The 22,460-nt window shown below is 42.6% G+C and overlaps 1 protein-coding gene across 1 annotated transcript in view; it reads left to right on the top strand.

The window, feature by feature from the left end:
* Positions 1–8,282: 8,282 nt before the first annotated feature.
* Positions 8,283–22,460, top strand: part of MARCHF5 (membrane associated ring-CH-type finger 5) — a 29,378-nt gene continuing 15,200 nt past the window's right edge. The window contains exon 1 of the mRNA XM_072130963.1: positions 8,283–8,567. Within this exon, the coding sequence (XP_071987064.1) occupies positions 8,524–8,567 (44 nt within the window). The 5' untranslated portion in view covers positions 8,283–8,523. The remainder of the gene's footprint in view (positions 8,568–22,460) is intronic.

Genomic DNA, 22,460 nt, shown 5'->3' with positions numbered 1-22,460 from the left:
TTCCACCCTCTAACTTTTATTTAAATGATTTATTTAAACCTCAAATCCTGTTTATGTTCCAATGATTTAGCAAGGCTGACTTCTGCATTTGATTGTTAATCATTTCCTAATTATAAGTAAACCCAGAGGATATGGATTATTTTTTAACATGTTGGAGCATGCCCCTTTACACGTAAACACTAACAGATACTATTCTATCAGGAGTTTGGATACTATTAATAGTAAGGGAAATGGAAAGGAAAATACTCCAGATCCCATCTCTGTTTAGGATGAACAAAAATACTGGAAAGTATAACTGGTTAGGAAAAGACCAAATTGCACTTTCTTTTTTTTTGTCTTCTTAGACTTCAACTTAAAGGAGTTTTCTTGTTTAAGCAAATAAATCTTACAGTTTGCAAAACGAAAATGTATCCTATTTAACACCTTCATGAACCCTTAGAAATACAGGCAATGCTTTTCATTTATAGTTTTTAATGAAGTATTTATTTTGGGTGGGATTATTTTTGGTGGTTTGTCCCTTTTAGCCCCTTAGACACTGAAACATGAAGTGGGTGCAGAGGATGTGAGATCCTTCTGCCACCCATCGCAGGCAGCTGGGCTCCCCTAAAGGAGGAACCCCTGGGCTGCCAGTAGTATCTTTCTCTCGCTCCATGCAAGAGGTATGGCCTAATATAAAACCTGTCAGTAGCTGGCAGTATACTATAGTAGCTGTATAGTAGCAGTAACTGACATAGGGTAAGTAATGCAGTGTATTATACACAAGAATAAGTGATGTTGTGTCAGTGTCCCTTGTGGGACAAAGTAATAAACAATGTAAAAAAATAAATAAAGTATAAAAAAAAACCTCACAAAAAATGTATAAAAAAGTAAAATCACACACATTTTGCATTTGCAGATCTATACCAACCCAGGCTAAAAACCATAATAGTATTTATCCCATACAACAAAAAAAACTTAAAGGAAAAACCAATGTCCAAATTGACATTTTTACTATCATTCACCACACAAAAAAACTATATTAAACGCAATCAAAAAACGTTATGGACCCCAAATGTGTACAAATACAATCTACAGGTTTTTAGGCAAAAACTAAGGCCTCACATTTACAATTTTGCTAAAAAAGTTATGGTGCTTGGAAGGAGAAGATGGAATATTCCCCCCCCCCCCCTAAAAGGATTTCATTTTTTAAAGTAAGGTCATTATTAAAAAAAAAGCTAAAAAAAAATGCATATGCGATCGTGTGGATCTGTTCGGGTAGTTTGTAAATGCAGCACTAGCAGTACGTGTGACCACACCTGTAGGTTCCACAGTAAATGCAGAAATTTTAGAAAAACCAATGTCTGCATTGCATTTTTTTAAAAATATACTGCACAGAAGGGTTAATAAAAGTTCATCAGTAGGACATTAAAAAACAAGACCCAAAACAGCCATAGTTACTGAAAAATAAAAAAGTTATAGCTTGTAAAAGGCATTGAAAAAAAAACTTAATAAACAGTCTGGTCTTTAATATGGAAACCAGGTGCAGAGATAAGGGGATAATATACTTTATTATCTATCAATCCCTCATTTCTAGGTCTTTGCTTGCTCTCAATATACTGAAAGCTTCAAACAGTTTACTTCATGTGAATAAAACCAGTCCTTGGTGAAATGAAAATTTTTATGCTGACCAGAAATAACTAAAGGGGCTTCCTGTTCCTCCACTAATATTTAATACTAATCACTTATTCTTAGAATAGGTTATTAATAAAGGATCAGTGGGGTTTTGACACATTGATCAGCTGTTACAGCTACTTCGTGATTGTACCGAACCAAAGAATAAAGCAGACCTATGATTTGGAGGGCACAGTGAAAGTCGTAAAAACTGAACCCACAAGAAAGTGTCATGTTTTTTTTCGGTATCTTAGGTATAGTAGGCATTAGGTATATTAGGCAGCACAGCATGGAATAATAAATACTGGGGCACATTTACTTACCCGGTCCCTGCGCGTTCCCAGATCCGGAGTGTCAGACGAGAATGAACTCTGCCGCAATTCACGTACATTATGCGCCCGATTTTCTGCATGTGTCGCCTCCCTGATCAGGTCCGCCTGATTTCACCTTCTTCTTCCCGGTGTATTTGGGGGCTTGATCTTGTGATCACAGCACACAGCATGGAATAATAAATACTGGGGCACATTTACTTACCCGGTCCCTGCACGTTCCCCGATCCGGAGTGTCAGACGAGAATGAACTCTGCCGCAAATTACCGTAGATTATGCGCCCGATGTGTCGCTTCCCTGATCAGGTCCGCCTGATTGCACCTTCTTCTTCCCGGTGTATGTAAGTGCCTGATCTAGTGACACAAATTTAAAGTTAAATCCCGCCCCCAAATTTGTGTCACATGAAAGCAGGCGCATTTGCGACACAATCCCATTGCGTGCGACACAATGCGCTTCTAAATACCTGTCCTGGCGGCGCAATCCTCGAAAAGTCAGAAAACCCGACGGAAATGCTGCTACGGGGCGCTTAGTAAATAAGCCCCACTGTCACTGAGAAATACACGTTGTAACGCAGAAAATAAGCTCTCACACAGCTCTTTTTGAAGGTGGGGAGCAAAAAATGAACAAAAAAAGGCAGCGACGCAAAGGGGTTAAAGAACACAGACATGTTATTTGAACTACTGCATAAAACATATGTATAAGTAAGCTGAAAAGTTAGGCCCCTTCTACACTTACGTTTTTCATGCACGTGTTCTGCATCACATAATCACCATAATCACCATTGTAATCAATGGGCATTTTCAGACTTTTCACGCTCACACGTGTGTTTTTCTTAACTTGCGTTTAAATCGCTTTATGCTCTACTTTTGCAAGTCACGCGCATGAAAAACGCATCACACAAGTCTATGGAGACGCAGCAAAAACGCATTGCATTCTGAGACACTTGCAAGTGCAATGCGTTTTTCAAGCATCAATTTCAATTAAAAAAAAGCGCGTTATCTGAAATGTGAAAAACTGAGACACTGAACAAACTCTGACTGAAAATTGATTGAACTCTGTTTAAAAATGTCAGTTTTTCACTGACCAAACCCTGATCGTACCCTGATCAGACTCTGACGTGATCTGCAACGCGAGTGTGGAGGGGGCCTTAGACTGTACAGATTGAATATGCCTTGTATAGTATAAAATTAGACAAAAAAAAAGAAGAAAGAAAGAAAAGAAAAAAAAAATGCTTCTGTAGACCAGCTCCTGGGTTAAAGTCCATGTTAATCATATCAAGTCTTTGTTCTCTCACTCTGCAAAAGCCCAGTGACATTGCAGCTGCTAGGATAGTGCGCAAAGGCAGGCGGCCAGCTCGCACAATAAAAATCTACATAGTGGCCAGCTGCGGAGAGGTAAGAACGAAAATAACTGCGCCCATATCATTTCCTCTAGAGGAAATCAGTACCAGCTGATCTATAGAGCAATGGTTTGCGCTCCAGATGAAATGTGGGCTAGTAAAAAGTCGCCTTGACAAAACAAGAGATTGTAATCAGATTTTCTTTCTGTTATTTGGTCGCAGTTTGAGCTGATGCCATTTTTTAAAATCATTTCACAAGATACATGGCAAACAATTACCGAATGTGACTATGAAGACTGACATATGGTGAATTCAGTGCTGGGCCCATTTGATATATATATCTCATAGCCCCTCATGCATCTATAGAAGTTGAAATATAGTTCACTTGGAAAGCTTAGAGATGTTTCTGTAAGCGTCAAGGATGACCCTGCATTTCTTGCCATTCAGGCAACTGCACCTCAAAATATAGGACCTATGTCTTATTTTCCACCATTTTGACAGCACAGCTGCTTGGCTCCTTATGGAGAGGGGAAAGGTGAGGAGTACTCACCCCTCCTCCCACCTGCACGCAGCTGTATGCTTGCCCAGCCTACGATCCGGGCATGCATGAGGCCTTACAGTTTGTGAATGTTCCAATGGCAGACTGTGTGCACAGTGGCGTAACTTGTACACTACAAGTACCAGTAGAAAGACTTTGCCAGGCCCAACTAAACTTCCAAGATGAATAAGACTCTGCCTTAGGCAGGGTTTTAATGCACACTTGACCTTTTAGGGGTTACATCTCTCAACTATATCAGCTATTATTGCCATATTATAGGCCTGGTGAACTGGAGTAAATCTTTGTCAAACATAGATGCCTCAACAGTTCTGCGGGCTTTAGGATAAGCATTTAAAACACGTCCATCAGCTAGTTGCACATAGAACTTACAACTCCCACACAGCAGATTGCCCTATAAATGGTTAGGAAGATGCAGATATTTTCCATTGTCTATGGTCCTGCCCTCTTACACAATGATTTTGGTTGTCTGTAAGGGATTTTACTATATCACTACCATTGTGCCTTTCACTCTAGAGTGGACACTCTTTGGATGTTTGGACACCCTTGTACCTATTGTAGTAGAAAACTGGTAAATCCTTTCACTTTATATTCAGCCACTTTTTAGAAAAATAGACAATAGAATAGAAATAGACTTTATAGACAAATATTTTTCCTATGGGCTGGGGGAAAGCGTATTTACACAAAGAGTTGAAGGAACTGTAGTTTTTTTTAAACATGGGAAAGCTTTATAGCGATCCTACCACCAAGAATCCACTCCAAAATACAGCTTTTCCCTTTGGTACTTGGAGAGGAATAAGTTGGGAGAGATGAATGTATGATCACTTGATTTTTCAGAAATAATGTAATCTCTGTTAATTAACATTTCATGGATATTTTGTAAAGGGTACATCATGTCACTAGAGCATTGTTTTACATAATTACCGTACTAAAGTAGATCAACCTAAAACCTTTATTTTGCAAAAAAAACATAATGATCATAATTAGAGATCAGCAATGACTGTAGCAAGAGAAATATTCTAATTACATTTTCAGAAGGTTCCACCAGTCACCAATCAGTAGGGACTGCCCAGGCTTTTGCTGTGAATGATTTCAGCACATCTGCAGCCAATGGACATCACTAGTCTCTTACACGGTTCTTCTGGGATTCTTCTCCACTCTTCTTCCAGTCTCTTCCAAAGTTCTGTGACTGCTGTAGGTTTCTTGGCCATAACTTTTTCACCAGGGTTTTGTCGCCATTGGGTTTATATCAGGACTCTGGGCTGTGGCCATTTTATTGTTTCAATGTTTTCTGTTTCAATAAACTGCTTTACCTGTTTTGCTGTGTGAAAGGGGGCAATGTCTTGTATGAAAATTGCTGGCTGATTGAGCGAAGAATGCAAGGAAAGAACTAGGCGTTGTTGAAGAAGGTTCTGATACACACTTGTGTTCACTCTGCCATGAAGCTGTATGAGAGGCCCAACTCCTGCTGCAGGGAACATTCCCCAAACAATGACACTTCCTCCACCACCTTTCACTGACTTCTTTACATACTTTGGGTTCAGTCTTTCCCCAGTTGCTTTCCTCTCGTGCATTTGTTTGTCGAGGCAACCATTCTTCTTTGGGAACTTGAATGAGTTTGTGATGCTGTAAAGATGCAATATTATAAAAATCAGAGACTTGGAACGACCAACTTCTCTTGCTATGGCTGATAGGTCACCCATTTGCCCCTTATCTGGACAACCTGCTGCCTGTCGTGTATTTATGGTCTTCCAAATGCTCAAGGATTTAGAAAACAAGGTTAATGAAAAAGTTTACGAACATTAAAGCAGAACCGTCACTGTAACAGTTAATACAGTGCCTGCGCTACAGTTTGGTCTGCAGACGGTGAGTCCTTGTATCATATTTCTGCATGGTGCACAGACACATGCTTGGCATCATTAGCTTTGTTATGTATTGATTGTAAAGACTGTAATGTTATAATATAATATAAAAAATTAATTTTGGATAGGTATTGCCTAGTGAGACCAAAAAGAAGACCTCCACAATATACAGTGTGTCACTTTGCTCCCTCTATCTGACTGTACATTATTCTTATTCAAGAATTTTTTGGAGTGCAGAGTCTTTTCTGCTTATAAATAGCTTCCATTTTGAATTGTAGAGTTCCTTTGCTTGTTCTTCATCTGTGCTTTGCTGTTAATGCCATGATGCCTCAGTACAGCATCACATGACCATTTGAAGACGGGACCATGTATGTTGGCTGGGAGGAGTGTCACTGTGATCCTCCTCTCCATCTATATAGTCTATACCATAAGTATACAGTTAGGGATGCAGAGCTGTGAGCTACACACTGGCTCTCCACAGGGGCTGGGAGTACACACCATCATATGGAAAGCTATAATGCCTGTGATGGGTGAAACATAGATTTCTATAGACTTAAAGTAAACCTACCATGAGGAATCTAGCATCAGTAGTAGATCTGATGGTAGATTCCTCCTTCTTGCCTCTGCCCTAATCTGTAATGTAATAATCCTGGAACCTAACCTAACTTGCTAAAAACTTTATTTTAGTAATATGTAAATTAACTGTAGAGGCTACTGGGGCGTGGATTAGCCTTAGCGCCCATTGCGTGGCCAGGCTAGTACACATCCCAGTAGACTCTGCAGTTAATTCACATATTACTATAAGTTTTTAACAGGTTAGGTTCCAGGATTATTAAATGACAGATTAGGACAGAAGCAGGAAGGAGGAATCTACCATCAGATCTACTTCTCATTGGAGATTCCTCATAGTAGGTTTCCTAAAAGTGAGTCACTGAAGGTTGATTCCATCTGCTGCTAAGCAACCATCCCAATGTGTTTTATAGTGATAGTAAATAAGATGTGCAACATATGTAATAATATACCGCACCTCCTAACTACAAAAAAAGGTCCCCAAAAGTCAGTGTGCTCTTAAGAGCTATTTATTTATTAAAAGTAGACAATGTTGCATTCATTCGACATTGTAATAAAATCATTATTTAAAACATACATTAAAAATAACCATTCTAAAACTCACACTTAAACATAATCTTCAAAATCTACAGGGTTTCTCCAAGAATCCTAAAAGTTCTCCTTTGGGCCAGGGCTACAATGCTTGAAGCGGGAGCCAGAGTAGGAGAAGTACATTTCCTTCGTTACATCTTTTATTATCTTGAAAGCCATGTGAAAATGAACAGAAAAGAGTCATATTTTTAGAGGCTGAAGCGGGGAGAGTAACATATCTTTCGGTACTATAGGAAACATTTAATGTCATATTAAAGCTAAGTATTTATTCTTTCAGATTGCATCAGGCTTGTGGTTTTGTGATCTACAGAACCATAGATACAGTTAAAGACGTAAGCAGAAACTCGGTTTTTATTTGTACATTTTTAGATAGATGTCTTTAACTGTTCTGTAGCACAGAAATTTGAAAGATGAGATTCCTATCTTTAATATGAAACCATGGGGGGAGTTAACACAATCGGTACGCCTGAAAACAGACGTACAAGCCGCAATTTAGTCAACTTTTCCACCTTCTGCATCAGTTGGGCAGGGAGCGGTTGGTGCTGGGCCATGCAGTGGGCAGGCGTTGGGTTCTACCCTGAACTACCTATAGCCTGCACATGTTCAGGCACAAGCTAGGGTACTATTCTGCACCAGGTCAGACCTGGTGTAGTAGTGACCTGACAGAGTTTTGCGCTTTTGCCTACGGGGATAGATTTGCTGCACGTCATATGCTGGCACACTAAGGCCGCTGTCACGCGTCCCGCTAGGCGTCCGTCATAACGCGCCGCTAGCGCACAAGGGGAGGTCCTCGGCCCGAATGCATATGCGTTTCCAGGGAAATGCATGCGATTGTTAAGCCGATTGCATGCGTTTCTCTGGGCTGAGGACCTCCCCCTGTGTGCTAGCATCGCGTTATGAACGGACGCCTAACGGTACGTGTGACCGCAGCCTAAGCACCAGCCTATGATAAATGTGCCCCATGTTATTAGTTACTAACAACCAAAGTTAACGATGTCCAAATAAGTGACTGTAAACTTGACTCATCTGAGGTAAAATGACTCTTCTCTGCTCATTTTTACAAGAGTTTTAAGGTTTTTATTTTTATAAATAAAAGGGCAAGATTACACAAAAAAAAGAAGTACATTTTATAACAACATCACACATTTCATACCCTACATGAGGGGGGCTGCTAGTTTAATGAGGTAAAGTGTGGTGACTGTTTCCACTTTTGGTTGGCTTTACATAACCTATTTCCCCTTTTTCAATCAAATTACTACAAAGCATTTTTTAAAATCTTGCAAATTTCAGACACTTGTAGTGATGAGAGAAGGCTACACAGCAGCCCTACATAGAGGTGATAACGGCCATGACCGGCAGGTTCACTGAAAGGGCTACTGAAATCCCTGTAGCCTCCTCTACCTTCCCTCACTTCCGGTTTACGTCACCAGCGTATGACGTAGCGCGTACGGATGGCGGATCACGTGACAGCGCAGGAGCGACGACTCTGGTGACCTCACAACAACAACACGGATCCCGGCCTCCGTTATACGACGTGCAGCGGCCGCGGACTGCTCTTCTTCTCCCCGTGGAGCCGTGAATGGACCCGTGAGCGGTTATTACAGAGAGCAGCAGCGAGGGGGCGCCATGTCCGAGCCCAACAGCGTGTCCCTGCAGCAGATCCTGGACAGGTGAATGTCGGGGGCCTCTGGCTGTCATTCATGGCTCATTTCTGTGGTGAAAATTGTTACTTTTGGGTCATGACTCAGCTTTCTTGGGGTCCTGAGTGGATGATATTTATATATCTGCTATACAGGTGCAGTGAAAAGCTGGGTGACTCCTTATAGAAGCTGTACTGGGCTTTCCTTCACTAGTGGCATATGGTACAGGGGGGCACATCTGTGACACCCCCACATGTGTGCTTATTTCACGATAATTGATATGGTCTTGTGCACGCAGCATCATGGGATTGATAATAGGCAATTTACATGTTAAATGCAGGCTACTCAGGTCTAGATGACATGATTTTGTGGTGGGCACTGTCCCCCGTTCTCTGTGGCTGAGATGAGACGTAAAGTAGTTTTTACACTTGGTGCTCGTCATATAACGGAGCTTATATTTGTGAAGATGTTTGCTTTGGCGATGTTGATATTATACATGATAGTCCATATAAGAATCCTGTCACCTGTAAGGGATGATTCATACTTCTAGGGTCGGACCGTGGATCACGGATTGTGTGCTGGATGGATTTCATGGGCTGGGGGTGGGACTAGTGATATATGATACAAGCACTGTTATAGCTCGGTGCTACTGGGAATCAAGGCATTTTTCCGGGTGGTCTTGATGTCCCTTTCCCGATTCAGATCTTGTCATCTATTAGGCACATGCTTTGCTACAATTGGGGACTAGAATAATTTATTTTAAGCTTTCACACCGGAAAAATGGGGTGAAAGTTGATGGATCTGACAGCTAGTTGGCCCCCTTCTCAGGAACTACTTTTTGTGCAAATGGAGTAGAAATGGACGCAAACTGGGGGATTGAGCCTTTTTTATGCCAGACCCCAGAGTGTGTGTGTGTGTTTTTTTTTCCTGCAGAATATACAGTATTGTCCTTATTGTCCTTATAATGGCACTTTCATCATGTTTCTCACTAGTCATGACTTGCTTTATTGTGGCCACTGATGTCATAAGATACGAACCATTGTGACCTCTCATGAGGGTGTATTCACGCGTGTGTTTTTAAATGTTAAAATGGGTTTTGCTACTCTGGAAGCTTTTTTTTCTTCATTGCTGTAAGTGAATGCAACTGAAAATGTTTACACACCACTGTTGGGGGGCTGCTTGGTTTCAATACTACTGTTGCAGTTGTGGCTATTGAAGGGTCAAAGTTTTGTTCATTTAGTTTTGCTAAATGAAATCTGTTTGTTTTGCATAACTATTAGAATGAGGCCAGGTGCTGCAATACAGGGGGGGGGGGGGGGGGATTTTGTACCTTGTCTGGTGATAGAATGAAGCTTGGGTGACCTTGGATCAATATTAAAGGGAACCTGTCACCAGCAGGACGCCTGTTAAACCTCTTACTGACTGACTAGTAGATGACTTGGAATATAAGGTGATATTTCAGCATGCGGCCGGCACACCCAATAAGGTGTGTTTAGGGGTTTAACAGGCGTCCCGCTGGTGACAGGTTCCCTTTAATACAATACAAATACAGGCAGTCCCCGGGTTACATACAAGATAGGGTCTGTAGGTTTGTTCTTAAGTTGAATTTGTATGTAAGTCGGAACTGTATATTTTATCATTGTAATCCCAGCCAGAACTTTTTTGGTCTCTGTGACAATTGGATTTTAAAAATGTTGGGTTGTCATAAGAATCAGGATTAACAATAAAGCTTCATTGTAGACACCTGTGATAACTGTTATAGCTGATCATTGTAGCCTGGGACTAAAACACAATAAATTACCAATATCCAGAGGTCCGTTTGTAACTAGGGGTCGTATGTAAGTCGAGTGTTCTTAAGTAGGGGACTATGTTAAGCAGGGGATGTCAGGTTTTGGAAATGATTGTTCATCGCAAAATGGGTTTAAAACTTTGAAAGAACCTATGCCTGCCTCTCTCCCATCCAGTCTTGTCACACAGAGCCTGCAGTCGTAATATATTACATTGACAACCTGTCCCCAATTCAGCCTCAGTGCACAGAGACCTGATGGCTGGCACAATCCCTAGTAAGGGAACCTGTCACCAGATTTTATCCCATTAAACTACCAGCCTTCTCAGGTAGTGGATGCAATGTCCTCTCTAGAATTGCCTTTTATTTGAAATTGTATATATCCCATCGCTTCATCACTTCACAGTTTGTTGCATCTTCTTTCTGAAGTAACTTACTCTAAAAGGATAACATCTTATTAAGGGGACCTCCTACATGTCTGCTTCTATATGCCAAATTATGAAGCGATTGGAGTGAGGCCGCCCCAGCATCATGTCTGTCCTGTAAATGGATTCTTGCCAGCGATGGACCAACACTTGGCTTCTAGGACTTCAGGCACAACCTCATATTGCAGGCAGAGGTCGCACTAACATTTTTACAGAAGGGTAAAAATACTCCTCTCACCATTTTTGAGGAGTATTTTTACCCGAGGAGGAGTATGAAAATTTGCACACACATTACACTACACGCACACAGCACACACTACACACTACACACTACACTCACACAGCACACACTACACACTACACTCACACAGCACACACTACACACTACACTCACACAGCACACACTACACACTACACTCACACACTACACACTACACTCACACAGCACACACTACACACTACACTCACACAGCACACACTACACACTACACTCACACAGCACACACTACACCCTACACTCACACACTACACTCACACAGTACACACTACACTCACACAGTACACACTACACTCACACAGTACACACTACACTCACACAGTACACACTACACTCACACAGTACACACTACACTCACACAGTACACACTACACTCACACAGTACACACTACACTCACACAGTACACACTACACTCACACAGTACACACTACACTCACACAGCACACACTACACTCACACAGCACACACTACACTCACACAGCACACACTACACTCACACAGCACACACTACACTCACACAGCACACACTACACTCACACAGCACACACTACACTCACACAGCACACACTACACTCACACAGCACACACTACACTCACACAGCACACACTACACTCACACAGCACACACTACACTCACACAGCACACACTACACTCACACAGCACACACTACACTCACACAGCACACACTACACTCACACAGCACACACTACACTCACACAGCACACACTACACTCACACAGCACACACTACACTCACACAGCACACACTACACTCACACAGCACACACTACACTCACACAGCACACACTACACTCACACAGCACACACTACACTCACACAGCACACACTACACTCACACAGCACACACTACACTCACACAGCACACACTACACTCACACAGCACACACTACACTCACACAGCACACACTACACTCACACAGCACACACTACACTCACACAGCACACACTACACTCACACAGCACACACTACACTCACACAGCACACACTACACTCACACAGCACACACTACACTCACACAGCACACACTACACACTCTCACCCGGCCTTGCTCTTAAGTCCCGACATAACTGCAGGCAGCTGTGGGCAGGTAGCTGTCCACAGGTCTCTTGGGGCCTGCGCTCTCGCTCCGGAGCGCTGCTGACAAAGATCACTGTGTCACGTGTCCCGCTGAACGGCCCGGCGCGCGCTGTGATCGCGCTACAGACACTTACCTCTTTTGCAGCGCGCGCCGGGCCGCTCAGCCTGTGCGCTACAAGGAATAATTGCCAAGCGTAACTTTACGCATGGCAATTATTTTGGGGGGTAATGGCGCCTCATCACGCGTCTATGACGCATGGTGAGGCGTTAATGCGACCTCTGATTGCAGGAACTCCCTATAAGTGACCTGGCAGCCAGGTGATATTTTATTTCTTTCCTGCAATTTTTTTCGTTCTCTGTGTAAGAGATTGGTTAGTTAATAGCAAGTGGACATGTGAAGGAGATGTCTCTAACAATCGCTGCTCCTCCTGTGCTTTAACACACCCAGAACCAGTTAAGATGTCAGTGTCCTCCTGGTCATATGCTCACCTCTGCGCCAGCACAGTGTAGTCGTCTATTACTTGGGTGTAGTACTTGCTTCTCTTCGGTATAACCTTTGCACTCTCATCTGGATTACATATGAATAATACCACTATGCCCATACTGTCTACGTTGCCTGTTCACATATTTCCTATTCCTATAATGTGTTTAGAGACACAGCAAAGTCTTGGCAGCTTCTCATCCTGTAGAGAGCATGTATATAGAAATGTGTATGGAGATAGGGCAGGGGTTTTTCCACTATGCAGTGCGCTGCGTTCTTCCATCTATCTTTTAGGGTATTTTCATACAGAACGGATACCCTGGGGAATTTCCACACCAGGATTGCAGGTCAATATCCACAGGAGTTATAATAGCTAGAAAGGGAATGGAATTTTACGAAGTACTATTCACTTGCTATGGAAAACATTTGGACATATTCTCCATGGGAATCTGCCATAACAAACATAAAGCAGGGACACTTGCTCATAGATCCAGGCACTGTGACTGTGGTAATCTTATGTGTTATCCATGACCTCCTTCCTTCTAAAATCAACTTTTATAATTATGTTAATGAGCCAGAAGGGCTCTGAAGAGGTGTTATCCATGCTGTAGTTTTACAGGCTGTCACACTGTCTTACCCTCCCTCCTCTGCCTGATGTAATATCACTGCAGCAGAGGATATTCCAGCACACAGTGGGAGGGGATGTGTTCCTGCACAATGTAACAGCTGGTAAACCTAAAGCATTTCTGTTAACATCCCAGAGTCTTCCCACCTCACTAGCATAATTTAAAAAATTGATTGTATAACGAAAGAGGCCATAGATAACACTTATAGGAACATTACCAGAGTCACGGTGCCTGGATCTATGAGTAAGTGTCCCTGGATTATCATTGATTTTGAGGGTAGATTTCCTTTTAAGTGTTAAACATTGTGACAAGGAAACACACAGTATACTCAACTCTCTCTGGATTTGGCATTTCCAGCACTATTGCTCTGGGTCACTTAGGACTCAATGGGGTGACACCACCTTCATTTTACATGTAACCTTAAACCTGTAATTTCTAAAAGTTAAATACACTGCAAGTCAATGTATGAAAATTCAATATTTCTTTCAGTGAGGGCAGTAAAATCCACAATGAACCCGCAACAAAATCTGTAACACAAGGGTATGGAATTCATGCGGTTTTGCTTGGGATTGGGTCTGGAATTTGCTTGGATTTTAAAGTAATTCAGTGTTGGATTCTTCCACTGAGTCTCTGAGCTGTGGGGATGTTCCCCTATAGTAACTTCCATAAAATGACGTATTATGGGCATGTTACGGCTTGGGAAGGATTAGGACTGTGTTCGTACCCTGTAACTCCCCTTTTATTATGCTGTCCTACCTGTTCTGTCTGCAGTTATGTCACAGCATATTTGCCCTGTTTTATAGACATTACATGACATGTTCTTGTCTAACAACACGGGGAAGTCAAGCAGGTAAAGCAGGTGGAAAGAACAGTGGTATATACAGTGTGTGTGTGTGTGTTATACAGTGTATATATATTACACACACAGTAACTGGTAAGTGCAGGGTAGAAATGTCATGAGGTTGGCCAAGCCACAAGCCATTACTGTCTGCTGTATGTACAGATTATGTAACCTGCTCGTTATATAGATTAAAGTCCAGACAATAACACAACATTGTTCCAATGTGAGATACATAGGGTTAAATTGATATTCAGGGTTAAAATGATCTCTGCAAGAGGTTTTATTACCTGACAACCCACTTACAATCAGTCGTTCTCTATATCTTGTTCCATTCACTGTGTGTAGACAATATACAGCTCCATTCTCTGCATAGTTGCTGAACCAAGTAATTGCAGCTCAAGTAATTCGGAAATGCTCTGCAGTAACCTGGTGTTGCCACTACCCAAAGATGGAGCTGTGTGGAAGATTTAGGCTTAAAGAGCTTGAAACAAGTTTGCAAGTTATGGGTGAAAACAAGGTGATCGAAGAAGGTCTAACTGCTGGGACCCCCAGCAATCCAGAGAACAGGGTCCGGTTCTCAATAGTGGACCACCCCTTCACCTGTACTTGAGGTTGGGGGATTCATTCTCATGATCGGTGGGGATCCCAGCTGTCAGACCTCCACCAGTCAGCTTGTTTCTACAAAACATGGGCAACTTGTAAACTTGTCTCCTTTAAGTCTAGGAGCTGCAATACAAATATAAGTGGCAACTGAGTAGAATATGGAGATAAATCTGTCAGATCCTTATGTCCGAAAGGGAAAGTTCTTACTCCTCATTGCAATAAACATGTGTTTTAGAGAAAAATAACTAATTGAGTGTTAAAGGACATCTAGCCCCAGAATGAAGGACTGTAAACCAAGAATACTGATATACTGGTGTGGGCCCCCTTTGGCAGGATCTGCTCTTCTTTTAGCTGCTTGTTTCCTGGGTTTTACACATAAAAGGCTTTTTTAAATTATTCAAATAAGCCTGAGGGGCTCCAAACTCCATAGGACTCTGCTCCAATGACGACTCCCAGTTTGACCTGACTCTGATCTGTATCTTCCTGTCCGGGCCTCTGGCCTGTACCTCGGATTCTATTGACTGCCCTGACTACTGTATTGTTTTTGAATACATTTGGCTGACCCCTGTGCTATGCAGCTGTGTTTCCTGGGCCAGTGGCTATCCACATCGGGACCACCAGCGGTACTAGTGGCCTTGCGATCCCTCCGCCGTGAAGTCTAGCTCGCCTTGCAGTCTTTAAATAGAGGACTACTGGATGCTTAAAGAGAACCCGTCTGGCAAAACTAAACTAAATATATTTTCATAAACTGCCATTATCCCTTCATTGTCCCTCTACATGCCTGTAACCCTAAGCAATGAGGTCCTAAAGCTGTATGCAAATGACCTGTGAGATGTCCATTGAGTCATTAGCATATTCAAGCTTTCCCGCTCATTGATGAGTGTGAGGTACAGCCACACCCCCAGTGCTTGACTGACAGCCTGTATAATGATGTGCTTCCTGCTGCTGGCGGCCACACCCCCTGCTGCCTGTTTGTGTATAGGAGAGATACAGCAGCTCCAGGCTGCAGCCATATTACAGCATAACATGTCAGGTACTTGTGTAGCTGATGTCTGTGTCACACATGTGTATTAGGAGGATGCAGCATGTCAGCAGATAAAGCACAGACACCAGCATTGCTTTACTATACATTACACACAGACATGAGCAGGGGGAGGAGAGGGGAGGGGGAACAGGGGTGACATCACTGCCTCTGACCATGTGACCAGCCTCATTTACATAATAAAGAATAGATGATTTTATTATGATTAATGTATGAATTGACTAGATAAAGGCTGGGATGGATCCTTGTGAGCTGCTCCAACAGGTAGTAGTGACAGGACAAGTGACACAGACCTGATGACAGGTGTCCTTTAAGGGACAAGTGATAGTTTTATCTGACATTACAGCTTTCGTGACGTTTTGGACTGAAGGTCAGACCCTTATCATACATCACATTGCTGGGGTTGGGGGTCGAATGGTACAGAGGTTGTGTGTAGTGCGATGGAGTGGTGACCTCCTTCTTGAGTCTCTCCTTCATACCTTACACTTCTTCATGTGATTGGGTGTAGCTGTTATTACATGACGGTCTGAGAGCCTCTTTCTCTATATGCAGAGTTGGCATAGTAATGTCTCCAGCAGTGTGTTGTGAGTGACATCCACAGCCCTGACCTTTAGGCATCGTCCTGTAACACTAATAACGTGTTAGGTGTTGGTTCTCCGATTGAACTGCGACTTCCTTTTGATATTTCTCCTACATCCTGGCTTAGCTGGGAGTCTTTCCAAAAATAACAGTGCTGACAATATTTGCTGTAGCTATATTATTTCTGAAAGCCGTTCCAGCTGCGGAGAACAGGGTGACACAATCCCAAATGCCAAGTGCATCCACTCTGCAGTTGAAGGACAACATTGCATCACCTTTAAAAGAAAGTACAAGGGGAGTGAAAGTTCAAAACCCCTTAAAGGATATATAAGTAGTACCAAGTATTGCTTAACCAAAATAGCAATAGCATACAAAGTGTTTACACTAAAGTGCCCCGTACACACTAGATAAAAATCTGACAACATCACTGGGTTCAGATAAGCATTTAATACGTAATGGACCTCCCAAATCTCCTTGACCCAAATGCAGATGTTAGGAGAGAGGATAATCCAGCATGTGGTCTGATCACTAGTGGAGATGAGCTGACCCGATATTCAGGGTTTGGGTTTCACTGTAGATTCTGGCATCCCGATCAATGCCTTACAGCTACTTTGATAATTTTCACAATTTAATGTTTTTTTTAAAAAAATACTATTTAGCTTTAGTATAGATGAATAGAAGGAAAGCTTCTACCCCACAAGATCTAATAGGCACAGGTTACCTGCTATGTGTTTGCCATCAGCTACCACATGGAGATTTACAGTATTTGCCACATAAATGTTTGAGAATTCGCCTCCCAAAAACACGCTGGAGTGATTTGTAGTCAGTAGTTTCGTAAGCGATTTCACTGGCACATGGGGTTTCCCACAGAGAAACCTGCAGGATTCCCATCTTAAATACTGACCCATTTTTCCATAGGAGTATTACAGTACATAGGTTTAAAGTATCAACTAGTGTCGCTTATACAATCACCAGAAGTTCCTATATGACGAAATAGAGGAATGTTGGATGACACTGTCCTCCCAGCAGGTCAATATGCTAAAGGAAATAGCATACTATAATGATGTGCTGAGGAATTAGGAGAAAAGCTTCTGAAATATAAATTGAGGTGATGTCTACTAAGCCATATAACAGTATGATGATAGCTATCTTGGTCTCGTTCTGGTGTTGTAATATATATATATATATATATATATATATATATATATATATATATATATATATATCCTTTAGAAGCAATCTAAAAATCGAAAAAAAGATTTGTTGGGGGATTTGGATCCAGTTTGGAATCCTTGTAACCCCAATTCAAACAAATAAGGGCAGGATACCCCCGAGCACTGGGTAAGCACCCCTTGAATGCTTGACATAAATCACAGGCTGAGAAGAGGATCCTATTAACCCCATCAATATAGACTTTCCCTTTAAGTGTTGTTCTGCGTCTGGGAAATGATCTTCGACCATGTAATAGTGATTTATGGATGACAAGAAGGGGGGATGGGATTTGGTTTTGTATGACTAGATCCAACTTTCATATAAACTTTACGTGTGGTTCTCTTTTAACCTCTGTAGGTTTGTGTTATGTTATTGTCCTCATACGTGAAATATTTCACAAATCTCTCCTGTGAAGCATTTACTGGTGCGGAGCAATGTGCAAGCGAGATTTCTAGCAATAAAATTGTTTCCATGGCTTCCAATTAGGTTTCCACATAGCAGCCCAAGTCGGGGAAATAGATTTTTTTGACCTCTTCCGCATCGGAGGTCACAGTTTCATTATTCTTTGCTGAAATTGTCCTTTTTCTACTTGTCATTTTTCTATTTGTAGAATGCCTGTGCTGTGGTATGTGGTGAGATGGCAGACGCGGCTCGATGAACTTGTTTAGTGGCAGAAACATTTCAATGTATGGAAGGAGATTCCTTCTCATGACTAGTGATAAGCACCCCCTCCAACCCTCAGCCCTTATCCTATCCCATAGGGGGTATCTTAACTTGCCCCAAAGGACCCCAAAGGCTCACAAGAACAGGGTTCGTTGTAGCCCAGATAAGTAGAGTGGCCAGTCATCGGCTGCTCTATTCATTCTATGGCAGAGATCAGCTACCACCGTACTCTACTGCACCCATCAGATGAATAGAGCAGCCACTGCAGGCGCTACTAGCTGCTATATATGTCCGGGGTACAATAGGCGTACCCTTGTTATCATAATGCTTTGGAGTGCCATCCCTGAGTCCTGCACCAATCAGCAAGTTGGCCTCATTCCTGTGGAAAAGGGCTATCTTGTCACTGGACAACCCCTTTAAACACAATTGTTTCTTCATTCCCTTTCTTTCTGCTTTAAAAGAACACTCCAATTAAAGCTAATTCAGTGAATAATACACGGTGCAGGACTCCTAGTCATTGTATCTGTAGAGCCTTGCTAGAACCTAGAGTAATCCTCCTCCCTTCAGGCCCTGCACCAGATATAATTCAATGAATCGGCTATGACTGGAGTGTTCCTATAAGCAGTGTGCCTGAATCCGCTTCCCCTCCTGTACCCTGTACACTGGCAGCTCACCGATAAAGAGAAGCTTTTAAAGTGTTTAATGACTGTAATCCTTACAGACAACCGCTGTGTACATTTTTACATCCTGAATTATTGCACGAAATATTCTTTAGTTCTTTGGAAAGAGGGAAACTTTCTGCCCATGTCCTCATCTATCTGCTGTGTAGGTATTTGAGAGAGGTTTCGGGCACACTGCTTAGTACAGGAGAAGAAAGAGGCAAAAACAGGACAAGGAAGCGAATGTAATGTTTATAATGTTTACCATCTCTTATCACTTGCACCATTTATTCCTGAAATAATATAATAATGTAATAGCAAAAATACAAATCCATTGCTAAGAAAATTAAGTCTGTAGTTCTCTTTTTGATATATAATATGTTGGCTGTGATTTTGATTTGTGGACGGGCACTGGTGATGATGAATTATTTATTTATTTTTTTCCCCCTTGACTTTTACTTTTGTTATTTGGCCGGTCTTGTTTCCCAATATCTTCGGCCAGATGTTTTTTTTTTCGTTTTTTTTTGTTGGCAGTGAGTTGGCAGTCTGAGTTTTAGAAGTGTTGGTAGAAAGAAACTTCAATTCTTCAATTATCAGCACTGGAGTTGCAGATCTCAGCACTAGGGAGGTTTTCAATTAATATTTAATCTCTCCTCTACCTAGAACGGAGTACAAGGAGCTGCATCACCATCTCGTCATATCCATGGATGTCAATTTCTTTGTAATTCCCACATTTCATTTACAATGTAATTCCATCCATTCTACTTATGTTACATACACTGCCTGACAGTTACCAGAATACAGATAGCCGACCATACAAACCTATCGGCCAAACTTGTGATCTCCCTGCAAGCACATGCACACTCGGCTTCACTATGTTTTCCTAGATTCTTAGTTGGTTGGGGTAAATGTGAGCCCTCGGGAGAAGCTTGCTGTTGTTTTTGCAGGATTGCTCAGGGTTTTACTGTGCAGTGAGCCCATTCTCTGTAGAGATCGTGGGTGAGCGCTGGTTCTGTGAGCTCACCTCCATGGACAGCACTGCAGCCCGGTGCCTGTATTCTGCACAATAATTCACTCCAATATTACATTTAATCTTATCCTGGGCAATTAACCCTTTAACAAACCCACCTTTTTTTTTTTCTTAATTATTACTATATTATCTATTATTATTATTATTATTATATTATTATTATTATTTATTCTTTAAAATTATTCTAATTTACAGAGTTTGCAAATTGTACTTCCAATATATTCCCGGCAATGTATACGGAAGCCGTACACATTTGCGCCATTTTCTTAATGGGTTTGTATTTTCTGCTTTCACTGTGCGCGCTCCAAATGACACGGGTCCTTTTATCCCTTCGGTCGGTACGATCACAGATATCACCAGAGGTCGCATTAACGCCTCACCACGCGTCATAGACGCGTGATGAGGCGCCATTACCCCCCAAAATAATTGCCATGCGTAAAGTTACGCTTGGCAATTATTCCTTGCAGCGCGCAGGCTGAGCGGCTCGGCGCGCGCTGCAAAAGAGGTAAATGTCGCGCGATCACAGCGCGCGCCGGACCGCTCAGCGCGACACTTGACACAGTGATCTGTGTCAGCAGCGCTCCGGAGCGAGAGCGCAGGCCCCGCGATACCTGTGGACAGCGGGGCTGCTGCTCCCTGTCCTGCTCCATCTCTACCTGCCCGCAGATCCGGACGGGTGAGTGTGTGATTGTAGGTGTAGTGTTCTGTGTGTGCAGTGTAGTGTAATGTTCTGTGTGTGCAGTGTAGTGTAATGTTCTGTGTGTGCAGTGTAGTGTAATGTTCTGTGTGTGCAGTGTAGTGTAATGTTCTGTGTGTGCAGTGTAGTGTAGTGTTCTGTGTGTGCAGTGTAGTGTAGTGTTCTGTGTGTGTAGTGTAGTGTTCTGTGTGTGCAGTGTAGTGTAATGTTCTGTGTGTGCAGTGTAGTGTAATGTTCTGTGTGTGCAGTGTAGTGTAGTGTTCTGTGTGTGCAGTGTAGTGTAGTGTTCTGTGTGTGCAGTGTAGTGTAATGTTCTGTGTGTGCAGTGTAGTGTAATGTTCTGTGTGTGCAGTGTAGTGTAGTGTTCTGTGTGTGCAGTGTAGTGTAGTGTTCTGTGTGTGCAGTGTAGTGTAGTGTTCTGTGTGTGCAGTGTAGTGTAGTGTTCTGTGTGTGCAGTGTAGTGTAGTGTTCTGTGTGTGCAGTGTAGTGTAGTGTTCTGTGTGTGCAGTGTAGTGTAATGTTCTGTGTGTGCAGTGTAGTGTAGTGTTCTGTGTGTGCAGTGTAGTGTAGTGTTCTGTGTGTGCAGTGTAGTGTAGTGTTCTGTGTGTGCAGTGTAGTGTAATGTTCTGTGTGTGCAGTGTAGTGTAGTGTTCTGTGTGTGCAGTGTAGTGTAGTGTTCTGTGTGTGCAGTGTAGTGTAGTGTTCTGTGTGTGCAGTGTAGTGTAGTGTTCTGTGTGTGCAGTGTAGTGTAGTGTTCTGTGTGTGCAGTGTAGTGTAGTGTTCTGTGTGTGCAGTGTAGTGTAGTGTTCTGTGTGTGCAGTGTAGTGTAGTGTTCTGTGTGTGCAGTGTAGTGTAGTGTTCTGTGTGTGCAGTGTAGTGTAATGTTCTGTGTGTGCAGTGTAGTGTAGTGTTCTGTGTGTGCAGTGTAGTGTAGTGTTCTGTGTGTGTAGTGTAGTGTTCTGTGTGTGCAGTGTAGTGTAGTGTTCTGTGTGTGCAGTGTAGTGTAGTGTTCTGTGTGTGCAGTGTAGTGTAGTGTTCTGTGTGTGCAGTGTAGTGTAGTGTTCTGTGTGTGCAGTGTAGTGTAGTGTTCTGTGTGTGCAGTGTAGTGTAGTGTTCTGTGTGTGTAGTGTAGTGTTCTGTGTGTGCAGTGTAGTGTAGTGTTCTGTGTGTGCAGTGTAGTGTAGTGTTCTGTGTGTGCAGTGTAGTGTAGTGTTCTGTGTGTGCAGTGTAGTGTAGTGTTCTGTGTGTGCAGTGTAGTGTAGTGTTCTGTGTGTGCAGTGTAGTGTAGTGTTCTGTGTGTGTAGTGTAGTGTAGTGTTCTGTGTGTGCAGTGTAGTGTAGTGTTCTGTGTGTGCAGTGTAGTGTAGTGTTCTGTGTGTGCAGTGTAGTGTAGTGTTCTGTGTGTGCAGTGTAGTGTAGTGTTCTGTGTGTGTAGTGTAGTGTTCTGTGTGTGCAGTGTAGTGTAGTGTTCTGTGTGTGCAGTGTAGTGTAGTGTTCTGTGTGTGCAGTGTAGTGTAGTGTTCTGTGTGTGCAGTGTAGTGTAGTGTTCTGTGTGTGCAGTGTAGTGTAGTGTTCTGTGTGTGCAGTGTAGTGTAGTGTTCTGTGTGTGCAGTGTAGTGTTCTGTGTGTGTAGTGTAGTGTTCTGTGTGTGCAGTGTAGTGTAGTGTTCTGTGTGTGCAGTGTGAGTGTAGTGTTCTGTGTGTGCAGTGTGAGTGTAGTGTTCTGTGTGTGCAGTGTGAGTGTAGTGTTGTGTGTGTGCTGTGTGCCCAGTGTGTGAGTGTAGTGTGTGCTGTGTGCGCAGTGTAGTGTGTGCTGTGTGTGCTGTGTGCCCAGTGTGTGAGTGTAGTGTGTGCTGTGTGCGCAGTGTAGTGTGTGTGTAGTGTGTGCTGTGTGCGCAGTGTGT

The sequence above is a fragment of the Engystomops pustulosus genome, chromosome 11, assembly GCF_040894005.1.
Source record: "Engystomops pustulosus chromosome 11, aEngPut4.maternal, whole genome shotgun sequence".
NCBI lineage: Eukaryota > Metazoa > Chordata > Amphibia > Anura > Leptodactylidae > Engystomops > Engystomops pustulosus.
Note: the sequence above shows the minus strand (reverse complement) of the source record. Positions and strands in the feature narration are given on the sequence as shown.